The 19,388-nt window shown below is 36.0% G+C and overlaps 1 protein-coding gene across 1 annotated transcript in view; it reads left to right on the forward strand.

Annotated features, from left to right (window-relative positions):
- TBC1D32 (TBC1 domain family member 32) overlaps positions 1 to 19,388 on the forward strand; it is a 181,602-nt gene that overhangs the window by 120,360 nt on the left and 41,854 nt on the right. The window contains exons 27-28 of the mRNA XM_037139635.2: positions 8,518 to 8,643; positions 16,146 to 16,229. Of these exons, the coding sequence (XP_036995530.2) occupies positions 8,518 to 8,643; positions 16,146 to 16,229 (210 nt within the window). The remainder of the gene's footprint in view (positions 1 to 8,517; positions 8,644 to 16,145; positions 16,230 to 19,388) is intronic.

Here is a 19,388-nt window from a genome sequence, read left to right on the forward strand (position 1 = left end):
ATTATATGTATATGTAGGATGTGTAAATCATCCTACACACATGAAAAAAGTCTCTTAGTCGTGGTAGGTATAACCTACAGAGGATCATCTCTCTGTTACCTGAGAGTTTAGATAAGTAAGAGGAAATGTGTTCACATAGTACCTTATTGTTACCTGTGCAGAAGATAAGGAAGAGGCAAGGGGAATGGAGAAAGGAGGGTTGTGCAATGGTTAAAACTGAGTCCTGGTGGCATGTCAGGACGTGTTAAGGGGAACCGCTGGAGATTGGTTGACTCATAATGCCTTTCCTACTTGAAACAGGAAAGCTGTGAGATAGCAATATGTTTTCTTTTGTTTTTGTTTTTTTTGTGTTTCTAAGCTAAAATTAGAACTCGGAGGAATTATACCCCTAATTGGCTAGTCTGCTTTACTACATTCCGTTTTGGTGTGCTCCGGATGCAGATTTCTTTCTCCAAGGAGGAAGGGAGATCCACCACTTCCATACTGTGAAATAAACATGGCTCAAGAAATCGGAGAGCACACTCTGGTGACTGGAAGCATCAGAAATGCGTATCTCAACAACATAAGACATTTGCTCTTTTTAGTTCATTTTCTAGAATTCTCTGTTCATTTTTTATTACTTTTATAGTTTTTACTCAGATTACACCTGTATCCTATATACCTCACTGCAGACGTCGCTGGGTATCTATGGGGAAGTGGTTCTAGGATCCCCACAAGTAAAATCAGCAGATGCGTAAGTCTGTATCTATGTTTCTCATATGCAGATGTGGAGGGCCAACTGTCTTGTGGAATGTCTGTCTTTATTGAGAAACCATTTGGATTTATATTTACTCAGCTGAGGCTGTTCGCTTCAAAGTGAAGAACAGTAGAGAATGTCTTTTGGGGTCCCTGCCTGTGTGCTTCCACTACTCCTAACTGGGCCCACAGAATAGCAGAAGCATAGCACTGACTCAGGGTCGCTGGCTGCCAGGCCACTCGGGGCTGATCGCCTTTCTCTGACCTTAGAAATTCATGTGGCTACTCACTGAAAGCCTCAAACATAGTAGTTGCTAAGGCACGTGAACTCCTTAGTGCTCCTAGGACCGCCTCAACAGTCACTCTTCCCCCGTATATCCCCCCCGAGGCCTTCTTGAAAGTTTACCTCCTTAGGGGTTTCTAAGAATTAAACAGAGTGACAGCCAGGTGAGCCACATCCATAAACAAATGTATTACCTTCTCATTATTTCACTGCCCTCACCATTTATTTGGCCCATGTCCTTTCTCATTCTACAGTAACTGTCCTACCTGTTTCAACAATGTGGGCCCTTTTTTTAACTTTTTAAAAACAGCTTTATTTACTTTTTTACTTTCTTTTTTATTGCATTTTTCCCATTACCATTTATCCCCCTTATTGTATACCCCTCTCCCTAAAATCACTACACTTTTTGATGAATCCTTTTTCCCCATGAGTCCTTTTTCCTTTTTGTTGGAACTTTCCCCTCCCTAACCCTCCCCACAGCGGTCGTCTGCTCTCTATGAATCTGTCTTTATTTTGCTTGTTAGTTCAGTTTCCTTTTTTTGTTTTTTAGAGAGAGGGGAAGGGAGGGAGAAGGAGAGGGAGAGAAACATCAATGTGTGGTTGCCTCTTCTACACCCTCTAGTGGGGACCTGGCCTGCAACCCAGGCATGTGCCCTGACTGGGAATTGAACTGGCGACCTTTTGGTTTGCAGGCCCACACTCAATCCACTGAGCTACACCAGCCAGGGCCAGTTCAGTGTTTAAAAACATTTTTATTGAAATAAAATTAATATCCCATACACTTCATCCATTTAAAGTTCAATTTTATATTTTTTACATATTCACAGATATATGGAGCCATCACCACGGACAATATTAGATCATTTTATGACCTCAGAAGGAAACCCAGTGCCCTCTTTTTCCCCCTTCCCTCACCCAGCCCTATGCAACCGCTAATCTACTTTTGTCTCGAGAGATTTTTCTGGTCCGGACTTTCATGTGAATGGAATAGTATAGTATGTGGTGCTTTGTCACTGGCTTATTTTTCCTTGGCATAATGTTTCCAAGATTCCTTCACGTTGTGGCATATATAAGTACTTCCCTCTTGCCTTTTTATGGTCAAATAATATGCCATAGTATAGCTATAACACAATTTGTTTATACATTTGTCTGCTAATAGACACTTGGATTGTTTCCACCTTTTGGCTGTTACAAATAGTGCTGTACAAATTTCTGTATGAACATGTTTTCATGTATCTAGAGTATATGCCTAAAAGAGGAATAAATGTATTATATGGTGAGTCTCTGTTTAATAGTTTGAGGAACTATTTCACTATTTTCTAAAACACTTGTACTAACCACCATTTTAAATTCCCACTAACAGGGTATTAGAATTCTGATTTCTCCATATCATCATTTGTTGTGATCTGACTTTTGGTTCTGGCTATCCTACTGGATGTGAAGTGTTGTCTCATTGTAATTTTGATTTATATTTTCCTGATTACTAATAATGTTGATCATCCCTCCATGTTCTTATATATCTTACTTGGAGAGAGGGCTATTTAGGTGCTTTGTCCATTTTTAGATCAGGATATTTGCTTTTTTATTATTGAGTTGTAAGAGTTCTTCATGTATTCTAGGTATAAGTCTTTTATCACAAATGTGATTTGGAAACTTCTTTCACATCCTGTAATACATTCAATTTATGCCTCTTTGCTCTTGATCACTTCTGTTCTAGAGGTGCAGACTTATACTCTTATGGATCATTTCTTCTAAACCTTTTGAGCTTAGTCTGAATGTTTGCTTCTTCAAAGACGTTACCTCCACCTTATCTAAAATATTCTTCTTACCTTGCTTATCACTCTCTGGCTTCCTGTTATTTCTCTAACAGCACTCAAACCTTACTCAGAGCTTATACATTTATGTGTTCACTGTCTGCTGGCCTAGAATGTAACCTCCGTAAGACGGAGATGCTGTCTGACTTAGATGGTAGGTAAGAATATAGTTATTGAATAAACATATGAATTACTATTGAATTTATTCTATTTTTCTTTTTCCCATCATCAAACTTTATCTTCCAAATCTTTGTCAGTAGACAGTGGGAATTTCTTCCGGGCTAATCTGATGTAAGTTTAGAAGTTTTTACTCATACCTGGAAAATATTCTTATCTGACTCATTTTTAGAGCTCAAATAGCTTTGCAGTTAGAAGCCTCCTTGAGCTCGACTTAGAGATGTCATTTATGAAATAGACACCTCTATTATAGTTATTTTATAATTTACAAAGTGGCCCTTTATGTTTTTATAGCACATAAAAGGTGTGCATTTTTCACAATTGAAAAAAATAACCCCCCAAATGCACAGCCTTTATTCTGTGAATAGTTTAAATTTAATCTTTTATAGCTTCAGTATCTTAACTTCACTGATTCTTCTAACTGCATTTCTACTTATCTGATAGGAAACTGATTTTCTGCCTGGCAAAATGGTCTCTTTCAAATACTATATAAAAGGAAAAATTCCATGGTAATAATCATTCCCTTTAATGTAATGCACCAAATATGAAAACATGTATCTGTTTAGATATTTTTAATTAGATATTTTAGATGGTATTATTTTTATATGAAAAAATGTTTTAAACTTCATAATGTGTGACATACAGATATCTCGGTATAGTTTTTATTTTTTGTTTTGCCTCAACATAAGTAGTTTTTCTATCTGAAAAAAGGAGGGAAAGTGTCATACAAAATTGAAGCAAATTCCAGTTAGAACTTGCTTTTCAAATTTTCAGCTCTCAGTGAATTCAGTATTAAGTATATGTTTAATCATTTGGTTCCCTGTGTTGATTTTGATCAAATTCCTGTGAGTACCACATTATGTTCATAGCAGAGGACAGTGATTATAAGGCACTATATTAAATCTGTTATTTGCATAAGTTTGGTAATTTATAAAAATAAGTAGCAGTGAAAATGCAAATCCTTGGCAGTGCTTAAGTATTCATATTAGGGTGGGAGCAGAAATGGGTTTTTGATAGATATTATTATATACATATATAAGCTTATTTTACACATTTAGTAGTTACAGACTACTATGAATGTTTATAAATGAATTAATCATTGCAATGTATTTTGGTCAATAAAGAAACATTATAATAGATAAAGTTTCTAAATTACAGATGGGGTTAAAGAACAAAAATAGCATACTTCTTGTTATGCATTACTCAGTGAACGAGCAATGGAGTTCATGGGGTTTGTAAGCTACAGTCTCATGATGGCAACACACTTATCCTCCTGCTTAAGACATTCCGATAATACTTTAAATTGTTGCATTGATATGTTGAAATTTAGCTTTTTCATCTATAGAAGTTGTTATTTTGTTATTGGAATAGTATTCCTTTTTAAAAATTATTAAACTTATTGGTGTGACATGTTTAATAAAATTATATCAGTGTATGGTTCGATAATACCTCATCCGTGTATTGTGTTGTGTGTTCACCACCCGGAGTCATGTCTATTTCCATCACCATTTATCCCCTTTATCCTCTTCTACCTCCCCCAACCCTGAAACAGTATCCTTATTCTCCAAGACAGTTTTCATTTATTTTGGTTTTGTTTAATAAATGTTTATGTCTTTACTTAAGAGATAAAGTAAATTTATTTCTTTATTTTAAATAAACCCAGAAGTTTCTGGGTTTATTTGTTTATTCCGTGATACTATCTCCTGCTGAAACTTCGATAAGTTCTGTCTTTTCAGATGTTAAATTTGTGCCCTAATGAATTACCTTCATGTCTTTTTAATCTACATATAGGATGACTTGACTACCCATTATATAATACTAATAGTATAGATTCAAAATTGGAATGTTATCTACATGGTATGTAGAAATAATTTTAAGAAAAGAAAGAGGAGAATGAAATGATGTGCAACAGCAACAATTTTTTAATGAAAGAATGAAAATTGCCCAGTTTGCCAATGAGCAGACTACACTGCTTTCACTGCCAGTCTGATAAATTATGTAAGAATTAGGGTTACAACCCCTTTTCCAATCAGCTAAAACAGAATTCCAGGGGAAAAGATGGGCAAGTGTTCTGAAAAATAGTACAGTGCTATGTAAAAAGTCACACACCGCGATGACGGCGCTGTTGCTTCTGGATTTTTAAAGTCTTTTTGTCTTATGTCTTGCATATACAGTCAGTCTGTGAATATTTTTGGTGATGAATTCACTTTTTTATCAAATATTTCTTAGGCCTCTATATGGAGTCAGACATATTCTCACTCTTTTTTCTCCTTATTATTCCTAATCTTGGAATTAAGATTTATTTTTTGCAGATAAAGGTAAATGACTTTTATTTGACAGCATCTTGTTAATTAAGGAAATTGGGAGTATGAGATTGTTGTTTATTTCCAATGTAGTAAATCTTGAGCTGCAGCTGCTGAGAAACTAAGTTTAAAAATCAAAATATCCTCTTTTGAATAGTAAAACTCTTCTATTTTTATGTACTTTTTACAGGGGAAATAGATCACCTGCTAGTGTAGGTACAGGTGATACAGTGAAACTAATTTCTCCTTTTTTGAAGACTCTTCACTGATTTCTCCTATACTGTATACTTAATTATCACATATTAAAGAAAAATAAAACTGATAAGATAATTCTGAAATGAGGAATAATTTATGTAAAATACAGATTTTATGTGTTAAGAACCTACAGCTGTTCAAACAAAATAAAGATGTGTAAGACAGTAGATACTTCCGAATTTAGAGAACTACAGAGAACTTCTGAAATACAGAGAATTTAAGCATCTTTCTAATTGCTTCTTAAATTTATAGACTGTTGACCCCTCCAAAGTCTAACATTCTTTATTGTAATAAGAGTACATTGAAATGACTATATTAACTTACATGGAAGAAGAGAAGAGAGAAGCAAAAACACAAATGGAAAGCAAATATTCCACAAATAAGCTTCAAGATAATAGAAGGTGGCCATACAAGAAGCTTTGTAATCTGTTGTTAGTTTATGAAATCTTCCATTCATTTTATTTCTTTTATAGCATCTGTTTTTATATTACATATATAAAATGGGCATTGAAAATTACTGACATTCTAGCCCTGGCTGGTATAGTTCAGAGGATTGAGTGAGGGCCTGTGAACCACATGATCACGGTTCGATTCCCAGTCAGGGCACATGCCTGGGTTGCAGGCCAGTTCCCAGGAGGGGATACATGAGAGGCAACCACACATTGATGTTTCTCTCCCTCTCTTCTTCCGTTCCCCTCTGAAGATAAATGAATAAAATCTAAAAAAAAAGAAAATTACTGACATTCTAGAAAAGAAATTCTAAAAGCTTTCTCAGTAAATAGCAGATTTCTCTTTAAATTGATATTGTTTACATGTTTCCTTCCCTTGACATTGAGGTTCTTTTTATATTATCTATAATCACCTTAAAATCAATATAGTTTTCTATATAATAATCTTTTGAGACACAAACTATACAATGTCCTTAAGTATGAAAATACAGTGCTTACCATGACAAAGAATTTCAGAGTTTAGGTATTAAATATTCTCAGCTATGATCGGTGAAATTTATAAACACAAAACTCGATGGTTTTTTTTTCTATTTCCACAGTGATAGTAAGGAATGAGTTTAAAATATGTTTTGTTTTACTTCTCTTCCACTTTTTCATAGTTGCAAAATCACCGTGCCCTGAAGGGACACGGGGAGGAAGAGCACACCCGCCTCCATTTTACGCCCCAGGTGCACCACACCTTTCTCGGAAAACAAAATGCCACTTTTCTGTGGTGATTTCTCCATAGCCTGATATATAATTGATGCACTTAGACCTCATTTATTTTACCATACTGTCTGCAAAATTAATACTGTGTGGTTGAGTAGACAGTTATCTTTATTTATGGCTAAGTTAGCTCTTTCACAAGTGTGACTTTTCTGGCAATTCTGAGGAATACCCTGGTAGTAAAGGAGGACTCTTCACTCTGACTGGAACTTGGATAACTCTTAAACTTGTGAGTGTGTGTGTGTGTGTATATGTTTTTCATTTTACAGTTCCCAGCTGTTCTCTGCTCAGCCTTGTGGGAGTTTCACCCCTCAACTGCACAGCTGATTATTTTGCAATCATCGTGACAAAGACGCGTGTTTCTGAAGTTCTTTCTCTGCTCTTCCTCTCAAGTACTCTGATCCACCGATTTTAGCCTCCTCAGTCTCTCTGCAGTTTAACTTTTGTCTCTTCAATTCATCAAGATCTCATGGGATCTCCCTTTCTACACAGTATTATTAAAAGTGCCTTCAAGAAAAAAAAAAGGCCTAATTTTAAAGCTCACCTTATTAGTTTCCCTATTCTCATATGACAGTCTTTCACTGTCTGTCAGCTAATGTCTGAAAACAGTCTTTTGATACATTTTATTTGTTTTGAGTTGTTTACTGCAGGAGGACAAGTCTATTCTTTCCTCCATCATGACCAGAAGTAAAACTGCATTTAAAAATTTTTTTGTGTGATTTATAAACATTGGAATTTCAGGAAGCATCAGATTCTGTGTGTCATTCATATTTGTTCTACTCACATAATCACTGATTTGGAGTTATCATATTCCAAGATGCCATTTCTTTGATTCCATTTCCCCTGCCCTGTTTTCTGTACCCAAGGGCCTTCGCTGGAGTTAACACCATCGACCTCTCTCTGGACTTACTCACTCACTCTACACCAAGTTAAGTAGGACAAAACGTTTAGAAGCTGGATTGGGGAGAAGGAATGGAAAAATCTTGGATTAGCCTAGTTGTGGTTGTACTCTCAAGTTAGTCTCTCTTTAGGCTGTATTCAGGTGAGGCCTTTAGTTGTCTGTCATGGTCTGTGAGCAGGTTCGTTCCGTTCATGTGGAGACATTTTGGAAGAGCATGTGGCAGCCAATGCAATCATGGTGCCTAATTTAGCTGTTTTGGTACTAACACTAATATGTTGAACTCTGTTTATCTGTTCTTAACTACTTCTCAGTTGGACCCAAATTTGGAGAGGGAAATAAGGGAATTATTATTCTCCTCAAACACAACAATATCACAGATACACACTCGTCAATTAACATGATATCAGATCACTGTTTTTAACTGTGAGGAATGCAAGTTGTAAAGCTCATGCTTCCATTGATGGTTAGGGCAAACTGTAACCCCAGGTTATACGGTTGATATGTGGTGTGTAAATACTACAGCTGTCTCTCCAGGAGTCCGGTAGTCACTCTCCAGCTCAGCAGTTCTCTGTCGCCTCCTGTCCAGTTTCTGGTGTCTAAGTTGGGCCCTTCAGCCCTTCCACCACCTGCTGTTGCTGCATCGGCACTGTTTATAATAAGTGTGGTAAATAGCAGTTGATAGTACAAGATGTAATTACAGAAAAACGTTTTCCTTTGAAAGCTGTATATATTCTACATATTTCTAGAATTTGTAGTTTTACATGCTAAACATTAATACTTATTTTTCAATGCATCTAGCCTGTCTTATAATAATACATGCTATCTTCCTTATTAGACAATGATCTCAGCAAAATTTTATTACACTTCAAGATGTCTGATAAACAAACCGAGTGGATAGAAAACTGCCAAAGACAATTTTGCAAAATGATGAAGGCCAAACCTGATATGATCAGTGGAGGTGGTGAGTACATGGTTTTATTTTTCTGTATTTTTCTGTATTAGTAGAAGCTTTGTTTTCTGAAGATTAGGGCCAGTATGTCTGGAATACATAATACTAATTCAAGGATTCCATTGACTTTTGAGAAACTTGTGGTGCTGGAGAACCCAAATTAAAATCTGAGATGACTAAGCTTTTTTTGAAAACTGTCTAATATATTTTAGTAAGCAAAGCTGAAACACTGATTTATCTTTGTCCAGGTAACTGTTTGGTGTTACCAGCTTTCACCTGCACTTATCATACTGCTATATTTAGGAAATTTTATTGAATTTTTATTGACAGATATTTTAGAATTATGCTACCTCCAGCCCCGTAAATTTAGTGACTCCTAAAGAAATTTTGTTTTGAGGGAATGGATATGTTTTCTAAACTAGTAAACAATTTGTTTATATTCAGATATTTGTATGTAAATTTGTTTTCTAAAATCATCACTTTTTAATTAACATTATTTGGAGTAAAGAAGAAGGTCTAAGATAAAAGTTCTGATGTTAATATAAGTTAGATTTATTGAAAGCTATAATTTAAAAGTAATTTTTTATTTTAACATGCTTTATGGTTTTCATATTTGTATCATAAAATTAAAAGTGGAGAATAAAAACAAGTTTATATTTTATTGTAGAAATTATATTCTAAAGAATATGATATATATCTATGGTAATAAGTCAAATACTATTCTTAAATTTTATATAAAGTGAGTAGTTAAACTGTGTTTTACCATAAAATATTTATAAAATATCTATCATAAATATGTATTATTGATTATATCATAGAGACTATTTAAAATAGACTACCAGTGAGTTCTACACATGTCACAACATACAGAACATTGAGAAAGCAGCAGCTTGTTATAGTGTTCATTTAAACATAATAAGTATGTGTGTGACTATGAAACAGGATAAACAAATAGAACTTTATGAAAACTGTATGCCCTTGGAATCTTGTGGCATTTCCCACAAGTCTGCCCTCAGTTATTCATTGCCATTCTACAGTGTCCAGAACTAGACTGTAAGCTACTCTCATTAATATATCTAGCCCTCTATGCCCATCATGTTCTAGTAACTTATACCAAACTCTGTCACTTTTCACTGCAACTTTAAAAAACAGTTTATATTTTATGGATAGGGAAACTAAGGCCTGGAAATTTTACGTATCTAGCCCAGTTCACAGTCGAGAAACAAACCAAGGCAGCCTAACACCCAAATGCATATTTTGTATCACTTTGCTGTGCTACTTTACATTTCCTCTTTCGTGCCTAATGTTTTACACATCAGAGACAAATAACATTTATTAAACACAGGTGGACATAATACTAGTTTAGATAAATTCTGATATAATTTATAATGTCTCATATCTCATAACATTGGTTTCCTGCCTATAAACTAAAATGAACTAATTTTGCAGGTAATCTGAATATATAAATAATAGGCAAAGGTATGCTTTTATGAGGCAGGCATGTCAGTTGATGTATTTGTGTGTATGCATGCACTTGTACAGTCTGGCTCTGTTATCCGGGTCAACTGAGATCTTTTTTTTTTAATTGTTGTTCAATTACAGTTTTCTGTCTTTTGCTCTCATCCCAGCCCACCCACCCAGCCCTCTCAACTCAGATCTTAAATGTAAGCAGTCCACAGCCATAAAGAGCCAAAGATTTTTAGATTATCATCGGCTATTCTGCAGTTCCTCCCTAAAATGTCTGTTTGGCTTTGAAATGCACAGTAAACACCATGTACATTCAATAATTTTTGTAATTATAGCAATGAGTGAATGAATTAGGTTTAATTTCTCCATAAACTATTTTTCTATGGATCCAAAAGGAAGTAAACAAAAGGACGTTCGGTTCATGAGAGCTTATTGAGAAGCTACTCGTTGGCCATGCACTCCTCTCCACTGTGGACAGCTGCTGCCCTGTGTGGTAATGGCGAGGGGAGAGAACAGTCCATCAGCAGTCTTTCCCACTGACTGAACCTAGGCTATCTAAATAGCTACCAGGAGAGAAGATTTCCAGCTTTCTAAGACTTGGGCATCTGGTATTTCTGGAGTTTTTCTTCTAGGCTTTTAGCTTATAAGAACAAGTGAGACAATGTGGATGTACAGCTAGCTACAGTACATTCCTGCTCTCACTGTAATGAGTTCCTGGTAGAAGCAATGAACCCATTGCTTCTCTTCTATGACCCAGAGCTCACACATCAAGTTAATAAAACATAAGTCAGATTCCTTCTTCTTATGACCTTATTTTGGTCTATATAAGTCTCTCCTCCATAATACGCCATCCTATTATATCCCAGACCTTTCTTTCTAAGAATCAAATAACTAGAACTTGTTTACTGAACCTTAATTAATTAGTTTTCATGTGTTTATTTTATTCAGCACTGGGAGAGAACATAGGTACTCCATTAGGTTTAATTGCAAATGTGTTCATGAGCTACCTCTTTTTATTTATTAAAACACAGATCATTCCACAATTCTGGTTGTTTCCCCCCTTGTTGTCTGAAAGGTCCCTGTAGGTTGATTGACTTCTGGTTTCTGCTCAGTTTACTCACCGACCCTTTGATGTCTATTCATCCTAAACAGTGGATTTTATAATGAATTGCATATTTAATATTTCTCAGCCTTTACATCTGTTCTACACTCATTTGCCCTATAAAAAGAAGCTTCTGCATTTTTCATACTATCTCCTAACCAGTATTTCTCATTAATCTTTTATGTGAGACCTAATAATTAAATGTATAATTTGAAATATATTCTAAGTACGGCCTTCCTACTTTTGTTTACTAATATTGGTAACATAATTTATAGCCAGAATGCTGGTGTAGGGTACATGCAATTTGAATTAGTTGCCAGGTGATATGTACAACATGCGTGATAGACAATATTGGAAATTGTGGTACACTTTGTAACTATAGTACATTTTGGGTAACCATTTAATACATTTTGGGCAATCTTCAGATGCCCAAATTATCACAACTTGGACTCTATGAAATGTTTTTATTAAAAAGTTGGCCTCTGTCCTTTCAAACTGCTTTTTTCTGTTTACCTGTGAAAGAATCCTGCTTAGTAACAACAGTGAAATTGTCTAAACTCGTTGTTCCTGCTCTTCAGTGTAGAGTTCAAGGATAATGTTAGGGACTGAGTCTGAGCTGCAACAGTGCGCAGTGGATGCTCTACATAATTGAGGCAACAAGATGGCGTGAAGCAAAAGCATGTCTAAACAAAAAAGGATATTTTTGTTTTTCCTAATTTACTTCTGGCTATGTGTAAGTTTCTTTTTATTTTCTTTGAATGTTTAATCCATTTTCCCTTTTGACCTACCATTTGTCTAAATTTCAATGTCATCCCCAAATTTTAGATTGTATCTCCAAGTGAGATGCCATGGAAAATGTAAAATAAAATGTATTTTTCCTCTTGCATCCTTTTTTTCTGATTGCTCTCACCACCATGTACCCAGTCACTGAAAGGAATAAGCTAGTTCTCTTTGGCTTCTCCCTTCTATACTTTGCCCCGCTTTGTTACCGATTCTTACAGAGCTTATTCCTAAATATGTCCTTTATCTGTTCCTTCTCATCATATCTCCTACTTTAATTCAAGTATTAACTAGTCAGCAGTTGGACTACTGTTGTCCAATACTTGATCATTTTAGGAAAACCAGTAATTATAAATAAGCAAATTGAACAAACTGAAATTAAACTATAATTTTATCATTCAGATATTAGCATTGTTTTTATTTTTAGCCCCCAAAAGTTAATACCTATTATACTATTTTCTTTTGTCTTTTCACTTAGTGCAGTATTGTATAGATTTTTTGTATGTCCGTAAACATACTTCCATGATATAATTATAAAGTCTGCTTATTTGATCCTATGGATCTGATTCTCTATTATGCTTTTTAAAAATCTCATTTGAACCACTGGGACCCTAGCCAGTGAAGATGCTCACATTTCATTTCAAATATACTGTAAGAAGACCAAAATCTTCAGTAGTACAGACCACCTGATAATATCAAAGCACTAATAATTCACTTTAAAGAAAAGAGAGACATATAGCCAACTTGTAGACTATTTGGTATAAGCAAATGCAGACATTAAGGTTCATGACAGAAAGCATAAAAGGGGCCACAATGATGAGAATAAGAGCCTGAGTTCCAAAAGAAGGATCCGCATTGGCTGGTGCTAAGTGGGCAAAAGCATTGATCCTTTTGTTCTCCCATTGACTTTATCCTTATTATCACCATCACACATCATTACTGGTCTGTCCTCAGCAACATTCTCCCCATGGCACCTGCCCATAACGTGTTTCTAAAGCTGCTTTTCTCATAGCCTCTCTTCTTGGCATAAGCAACCAGGGGAAGGAGGAATTCAGCACGATTCCTCACTATTCTGTCACCTTCTGAATTCTTTTGTGCTTCAGTATTCCTCATATACCCAGGTAGTACTCTTGGTTGTTTTCTATGATACTGAGGTGGCCTGTCTTCTGTCTACTTGTGGCTATAAAGTAATTGTACTTGACACAGTCAGAAAATTCTCTGACACGTAATACCAATTACATGGTAAAAAATGTAAGACAGCCCTGGCTGGCGTAGCTCAGCGGATTGAGTGCGGGCTGCAAACCAAACTGTCACTTGTTTGATTCCCAATCAGGGCACATGCTTGGGTTGCAGGCCAAGTCCCAACTTGGGGGCACACAAAAGGCAACCACACATTGACGTTTCTCTCCTTCCCTTCCTCTCTCTCTAAATATAAATAAAAATAAAATATTTTTTTAAAATGTAAGACATTATTTCAAAGAGAGTAGGAAATTTTTTATAATGTGAAAATGGTTGTGGTAGTCTAATTTACGTGATGAAACTTACATTCAAACTTTATGGAGACTAAATAGTAATTATGAAAAAAGTATAGGGTGACTTCTACTTTTCAAAGGTAGAGTTGGTGTTCTTTCCCTTACCCCTCTTACTGTGTGCAGCTAAAATCTCTGGACATAGCATATAAAACAAACATAAGATGTCTCTGGAAGATGAAGAGAATAAGACAGACCAGCAAGGGACCTTAGGTCCCAAGGACCATTCCGAGGTCAGGTCTCTGGGTTTTCTTTTCACCTCACATAGCCTAGACTGAGTGATTAAGAATGGCAACATATGCAGAAAAAAGAGGGGGGTGACACAAGCCTGCTCTCTCCAGCCAGAGGACCAGGAAAGGTTAGTGTACCACGACAGAAAACTTGTTGAGAGTTACCACTTTAATTCTTGTTGAGAGTTACCACTTTAATTCAGCCAAATACCACAGAAAAGCCTGCCTGCTAAACCTGGTGTGCAGCCGGGACACCCATCCTCACCTGGCAGTAATGAGGCCCCCCTGCCTCCCCCTGCTTGGGTGGTGTCAGAGGAGACTTTGGCAGAGAGTTAGGACTTTGACCACCATCCGGTGGTGACTAGGATGCAACCTCTCCTTCCCTTTCACACGTGTATTTGTTTAACACATGAAACTATATAAAAGTAGGAAGTGTTGGCAAAGAAGTAGTAAAGAAAACCAAAAAAGAAAGTTTAGCACTGAAAAATACTGTAACCAAAATTAAAAGCTCAGTGGACAGGTTCAACAATAAACCCGAGGGAACAGAGGAAAGAATTAGAGAATGTGAAGATGAGAGGAAATAAAATGAAAAATTAACAGAGCCTCAGAGACCTGTGGAACCATCACAAAAACATCCAATATTTGTGTCATTGGAATCCTGCAACAAGGTTAGGACTACAAATTCGAAGAAATGATGGCTGAAAACTTTCCAAGTTTCAAAGACTTAAACCTATGGAATCAATAAACCCGAAGAGTATAAACCTGAAGAAATCCACACCAAGACACAATATGGTTTAACTGCTGAGAACTAAAGACAAAGATAAAAATTTCGAAAGCAGAGAGAGAAACACTTTACCTACAGAGGATAATCAGTGCAAATGACAGTGGACTTCTCACCAGAGAAGACAGGACAGAGGAAGAGCATGGCATCATTTGTGTGCTGAAAACAAGGAACTGTCAACCTGAACTCTGCATGCATGGAAAATAGTCTTCAGGACTATTGAGAAAAGCAAGACGTTCTCAGATGAAGGTTTGTTACTGGCAGAGCTACCCTAAAGGAAGGCATAAAGGAAGCTCTTTACCTCTGTACTATCTTTGCAACTTTCTGCAAATCTGTAATTGTACAAAATAAGCTTTTAAAAAAATAAAGAAGAACAAACATAAACTACATAAGAACATTGAGAAAAATGGACTGTGCTTAAAAACATTTTGTATGACCAGTGGATATGGTTGGATGCTCTAAGACTATAAAGTGCTTGAAACACATTACTATAGAGAATCACAGTAAGTTCTTGGATAAGCACATTTTCAAGGAACGGACATCTGATGGTTACATGAAGATGAATTTATTTGGGAATGATTGTAATTTGCTTGCGATCTGCCGAAATGCTAACAGTAATAAAATATTTTAAAAGAGAAGTTTTGCAAACTGTCTGCAAACATTGAGCTGTCCTAGTTTGGGGGTCAGCTGCTGTGATGCCATGAGGAGCTGGCGGGAGAGAAAGCAGTGCCAGTGCCCAGGGGTCCCTGAGCAGCCTGGTGTTGGCTTCTCCTTGGCAGAGAACCTGCGCCCCTTCTTAGTATGTGAATGTTACAGATTTTGATTTTATAGTCTATGTCATAGTCCAACCTCAGAGGATAAATATAATTAAAAAGAAAAGGCTCATGCTTTAAAATCCTTTATAGAAATGCCAGATCTTTCATTTAAGACCTATATAAGACAAAACAGTATTCTATAATTTACTTTCTGAATAGTGATATCCTAGAATTAATTTGTCTTTAAAGATAAGAAGTGTTTCATGACATGATTTAATTTTCTTGAGTCATAGATAATGGTATTTTCTGTGAATTGAAGAGCTTCACTGTCCTAAAAACTCTGTGCACTGCCTATGTATTCATTTCTTTTCCCCCAACCCCTGCCAAGCTTTCTTTTGATCTGGTTGCCTTAAACAGATGCTATCAATCACAAAGCATATAGTATACATAATATGTACTGGTTTTGAGAGGAACCTGAGCTGTGTGGTGATCCTGGTCTTGTAGTTCACATAACTTTTTTCTGTATGTGTGAATAATTATGATAATGTATTATAGTCTTAGTAGTGATAATTTTCTTTCTGTATTGAAACCATTTAGCAAATTCTGAAGTAATCCATTGAGACTCTAAAGATAACATATGATTCTTTTCTAGCTGTGCATTCATAGGTTCTCAGTGAAGCTATTAAAATTTAATTTACATCATAAACATTGTTAACAATATTAAAATGGTATGGGTTTTGAACTGAACTCCCTTAAGGGCATAACTAAAGAAGTTTTGATGATTTTTATGTACTAGTCTGTGATTTGAGATGCATTGTCACGTATGATTCGTGTCCTTTAATATTCTAATTATTCTCTTGTATATTACAGCTTTAGTGGAGTTACTTGAGAGTTTTGTGCTTCATCTCTCTGAAAGCCCATCGGAATGCTACTTCCCTTCAGTAGAATATACAGGTACATTTTAAACATTTTGAATTTTGAAAGCAGATAATAGACAATATTTCATAAAGATGTACAAATAGATACTATTTCATAGAGATGTGTAATTAGATTACCAATATGCACAGGTTTCTCATTCTAAAAATCTTTCATATACATTGCAGGTGTTCAGTCTCTACTGTGCAAATGTTTGGTTCTTCTTGTAACTTTCTAACTCTATTTTAGTCCTTTTTATTTGTCCACCTCTTAAAAACTGTTTTTCTTTAAGGTAAGGCTTTCTATTCTTCTTATTGAAACTACTATCCCCTGGTGACCTCGTCTGTTCATAATATTTTATGTATCTCATATATTGATGATTTCTAAATCTACATCTTCTACTCAAAGATCTACTATAAGTTTTATTTTTGTATTTCCAACTGCTTAATAGGTAAACATCACTTGCATGTGTTTCAGAAACCCTCAAATTCTAAATGCCCAACAGGGACCTCACCTTATCATACCTTATTGCTGTACATCCTCCTCCTACCTTGCCTATTTTGGTGGGCATCACAGTCATCTGCTGTCTAACCCAGAAACTGAGGAATGATAAAGTCTCTTAAGTTCACATTTTCCTCCCAGTCACCAAACCATGTTAGTTCTGTGTTAATATATCTCAAATTTATCTACTTATATTGATTTCTACTCTTTTTTGTTAGTTCAGGCTACTGTTACCTTTTACCTAGAGTATGACAACAGCCTCTTTATCTGGGTCTCTAATTGGAGTCTGATTTCTTTTCAAAGGCATTCTTTATGCTGTTTCTATAGTGACCTTTGAAGCTCAGATTTGATCCACTCATTCTTCTTTCCCATAGAAGCTCACCATTGACCGCTGCATAAAGTTTAAGCCTCTTACCATAATACCCAAAACCTTCAATTAGTCTCGCCGGTTGTTCCTTTCTCTTATTATTCTTTTCTTTCCATGCCTCATATTTATTTTTCAGGAACACTAAACTATTAGTAGCACTGACAGCTCCTTCCTCTCTCCTTCACTACACACAGAATCATTTATTCAACAAATAGATATTGTCCTCGACTATGTAATAGAACTTTTCTAAGCACTCAGAAACAGGATTGAACAAAAGAGAGAAACAAATCTTGCCCTCGCAGAGTTCACCTTCTGGTGGAAATATAGACAATAATTAAGTAAAAGATTCAGTATGTCACATGGAATGGCAGTAGATGAGAATTACACAGCAGGGAAGAGAGCTGGGGAGTGCTCACTGAGGGTGACGGTTACAATAGTAAGCAGTGTTCAGACAGCAGACGTGGGTGCAAGATATATGGGTATTTTTAAGGGAAGAGAATTTCAGCAAATGGAAGAATAGTAATAGTATGGCTAAACAGAAATAAGGGGGCAGAGTTATTTGTGTGGCAGTCATAAAGGAAAAGATTTTGAGAGTTATTTCAGGGTCTTGAACATAGGATTGACATGCTCCGATTTACATTTTTATTTTTTTAAATTTTTTTAAAATTTATTTATTTAATTGTTGTTCAAATACAGTTGTCTGTTTTTTACTCCCATTTCAGTCCCCCCCCCCAGTGCTCCCCACCTCCCTCCCATTTCCACCTCCCTTAGTTTTTGTACATGTGTCCTTTATACTAGTTCCTGTAAATCCTTACCCTTTCCCCCTGGAATTCCCTCCCCTCTCCCCTCTGGTCACTGTCAACCTGTTCTCCATTTACATTTTTAAAAAATCACTATGTTTGCTGTATTGAGAAATGAATGATGACAAAGGGTTAAAGCAGGGAGACAGTTAAAAGGATTTTGAAAAGATCCATATGAAAAATGGTAATGGCATTGGGTGAGGATGTCACTAGAGATGGTGAAAAGTACTTGGACTCTGTGTATATTTTGAAGATGGGACCAGAAGAAATGAGTAATGAATTGAATACGGGTATGAGAGAAAGGAAAGATGGAATCAAAGAGGATGAAGTTATTGATCTGAACCACTGGAAGGATAGGATTATCATACATTGAGATGGAGAAGAATGGGAAAAGAATAGGTTTGAGTAGGAGATTTAAGAGCTTACTTTGTATGTTAAGTTTTAAATACCTTTTATACATTTAACTAGACATGCTTAATATATGCTACATATCTGAATATGGAATTTAAGGAAAGGTGTTGGGTGGAAATACAAATTATTAAATCATTAGCTTAGTATATAAAGCCAATTTGCATCTGTCATATCTTTCTCATATTCTGACTTAATGTCTACTTTTTTTAGTTTATTTTAATTGATGTTCAAGTACAGTTTTCTGTCTTTTACTCCCTTCCCAGCCCACCCCCTGTGCTCCCCATCTCCCTCCCATTTCCACCCCCCTTAGTTGTTGTCCATGTGTCCTTTATACTAGTTCCTGTAAATCCTTCCCCTTTGCCCCTGACATTCCCTCCCCTCTCCCCTCTGGTCCCTGTCAGCCTGTTCTCTATTTCAGTGTCTTTGGTTATATTTTGCGCACTTGTTTGTTTTGTTGTTTAGGTTCCTGTTAAAGGTGAGATCATATGGTATTTGTCTTTTACTGCCCGGCCTATTTCACTCAGCATACTGCTTTCCAGTTCCATCTATGCTGTTGCAAAGGGTAGGAGCTCCTTCTTTCCTTCTGCTGCATAGAACTCCATTGTGTAAATGTACCATAGTTTCCCAGGGATGCAAGGATGGTTCAATATTTGCAAATCAGTAAATGTAATACATCACATAAACAAAAGCAAAGACAAAAATCACATGATCATATCAATAGATATGATACGGAAAAAGCATTTGAAAAAGTACAGCACCCATTTATGATAAAAACACTCAATAAAGTAGGAATAGAGGGAGCATTCCTCAACATAATAAAGGCCATATATGAGAGACCTACAGCCAACATCATACTCAATGGGCAAAAACTAAAATCTTTTCCACTAAGATGAGTAACAAGACAAGATTGTCCACCTTCACCACTTCTATTCAATATAGTTTTGGAAGTTTTAGCCACAGTGATCAGACAAGAAAAGGAAATAAAAGGCATCTAAATCGGAAAGGAGGAAACAAAACTGTCATTGTTTGCAGGTGACATGATAGTCTTTTTTAAATATATTTTATTAATTATGCCATTGCAGTTTTTCTATTCTCCCCTTCATTCCCCTCCACCCTGTA

This window comes from Artibeus jamaicensis, unplaced genomic scaffold (assembly GCF_021234435.1).
Source record: "Artibeus jamaicensis isolate MK-2021 breed Jamaican fruit bat unplaced genomic scaffold, CSHL_Jam_final contig_387, whole genome shotgun sequence".
NCBI classification, from domain to species: domain Eukaryota; kingdom Metazoa; phylum Chordata; class Mammalia; order Chiroptera; family Phyllostomidae; genus Artibeus; species Artibeus jamaicensis.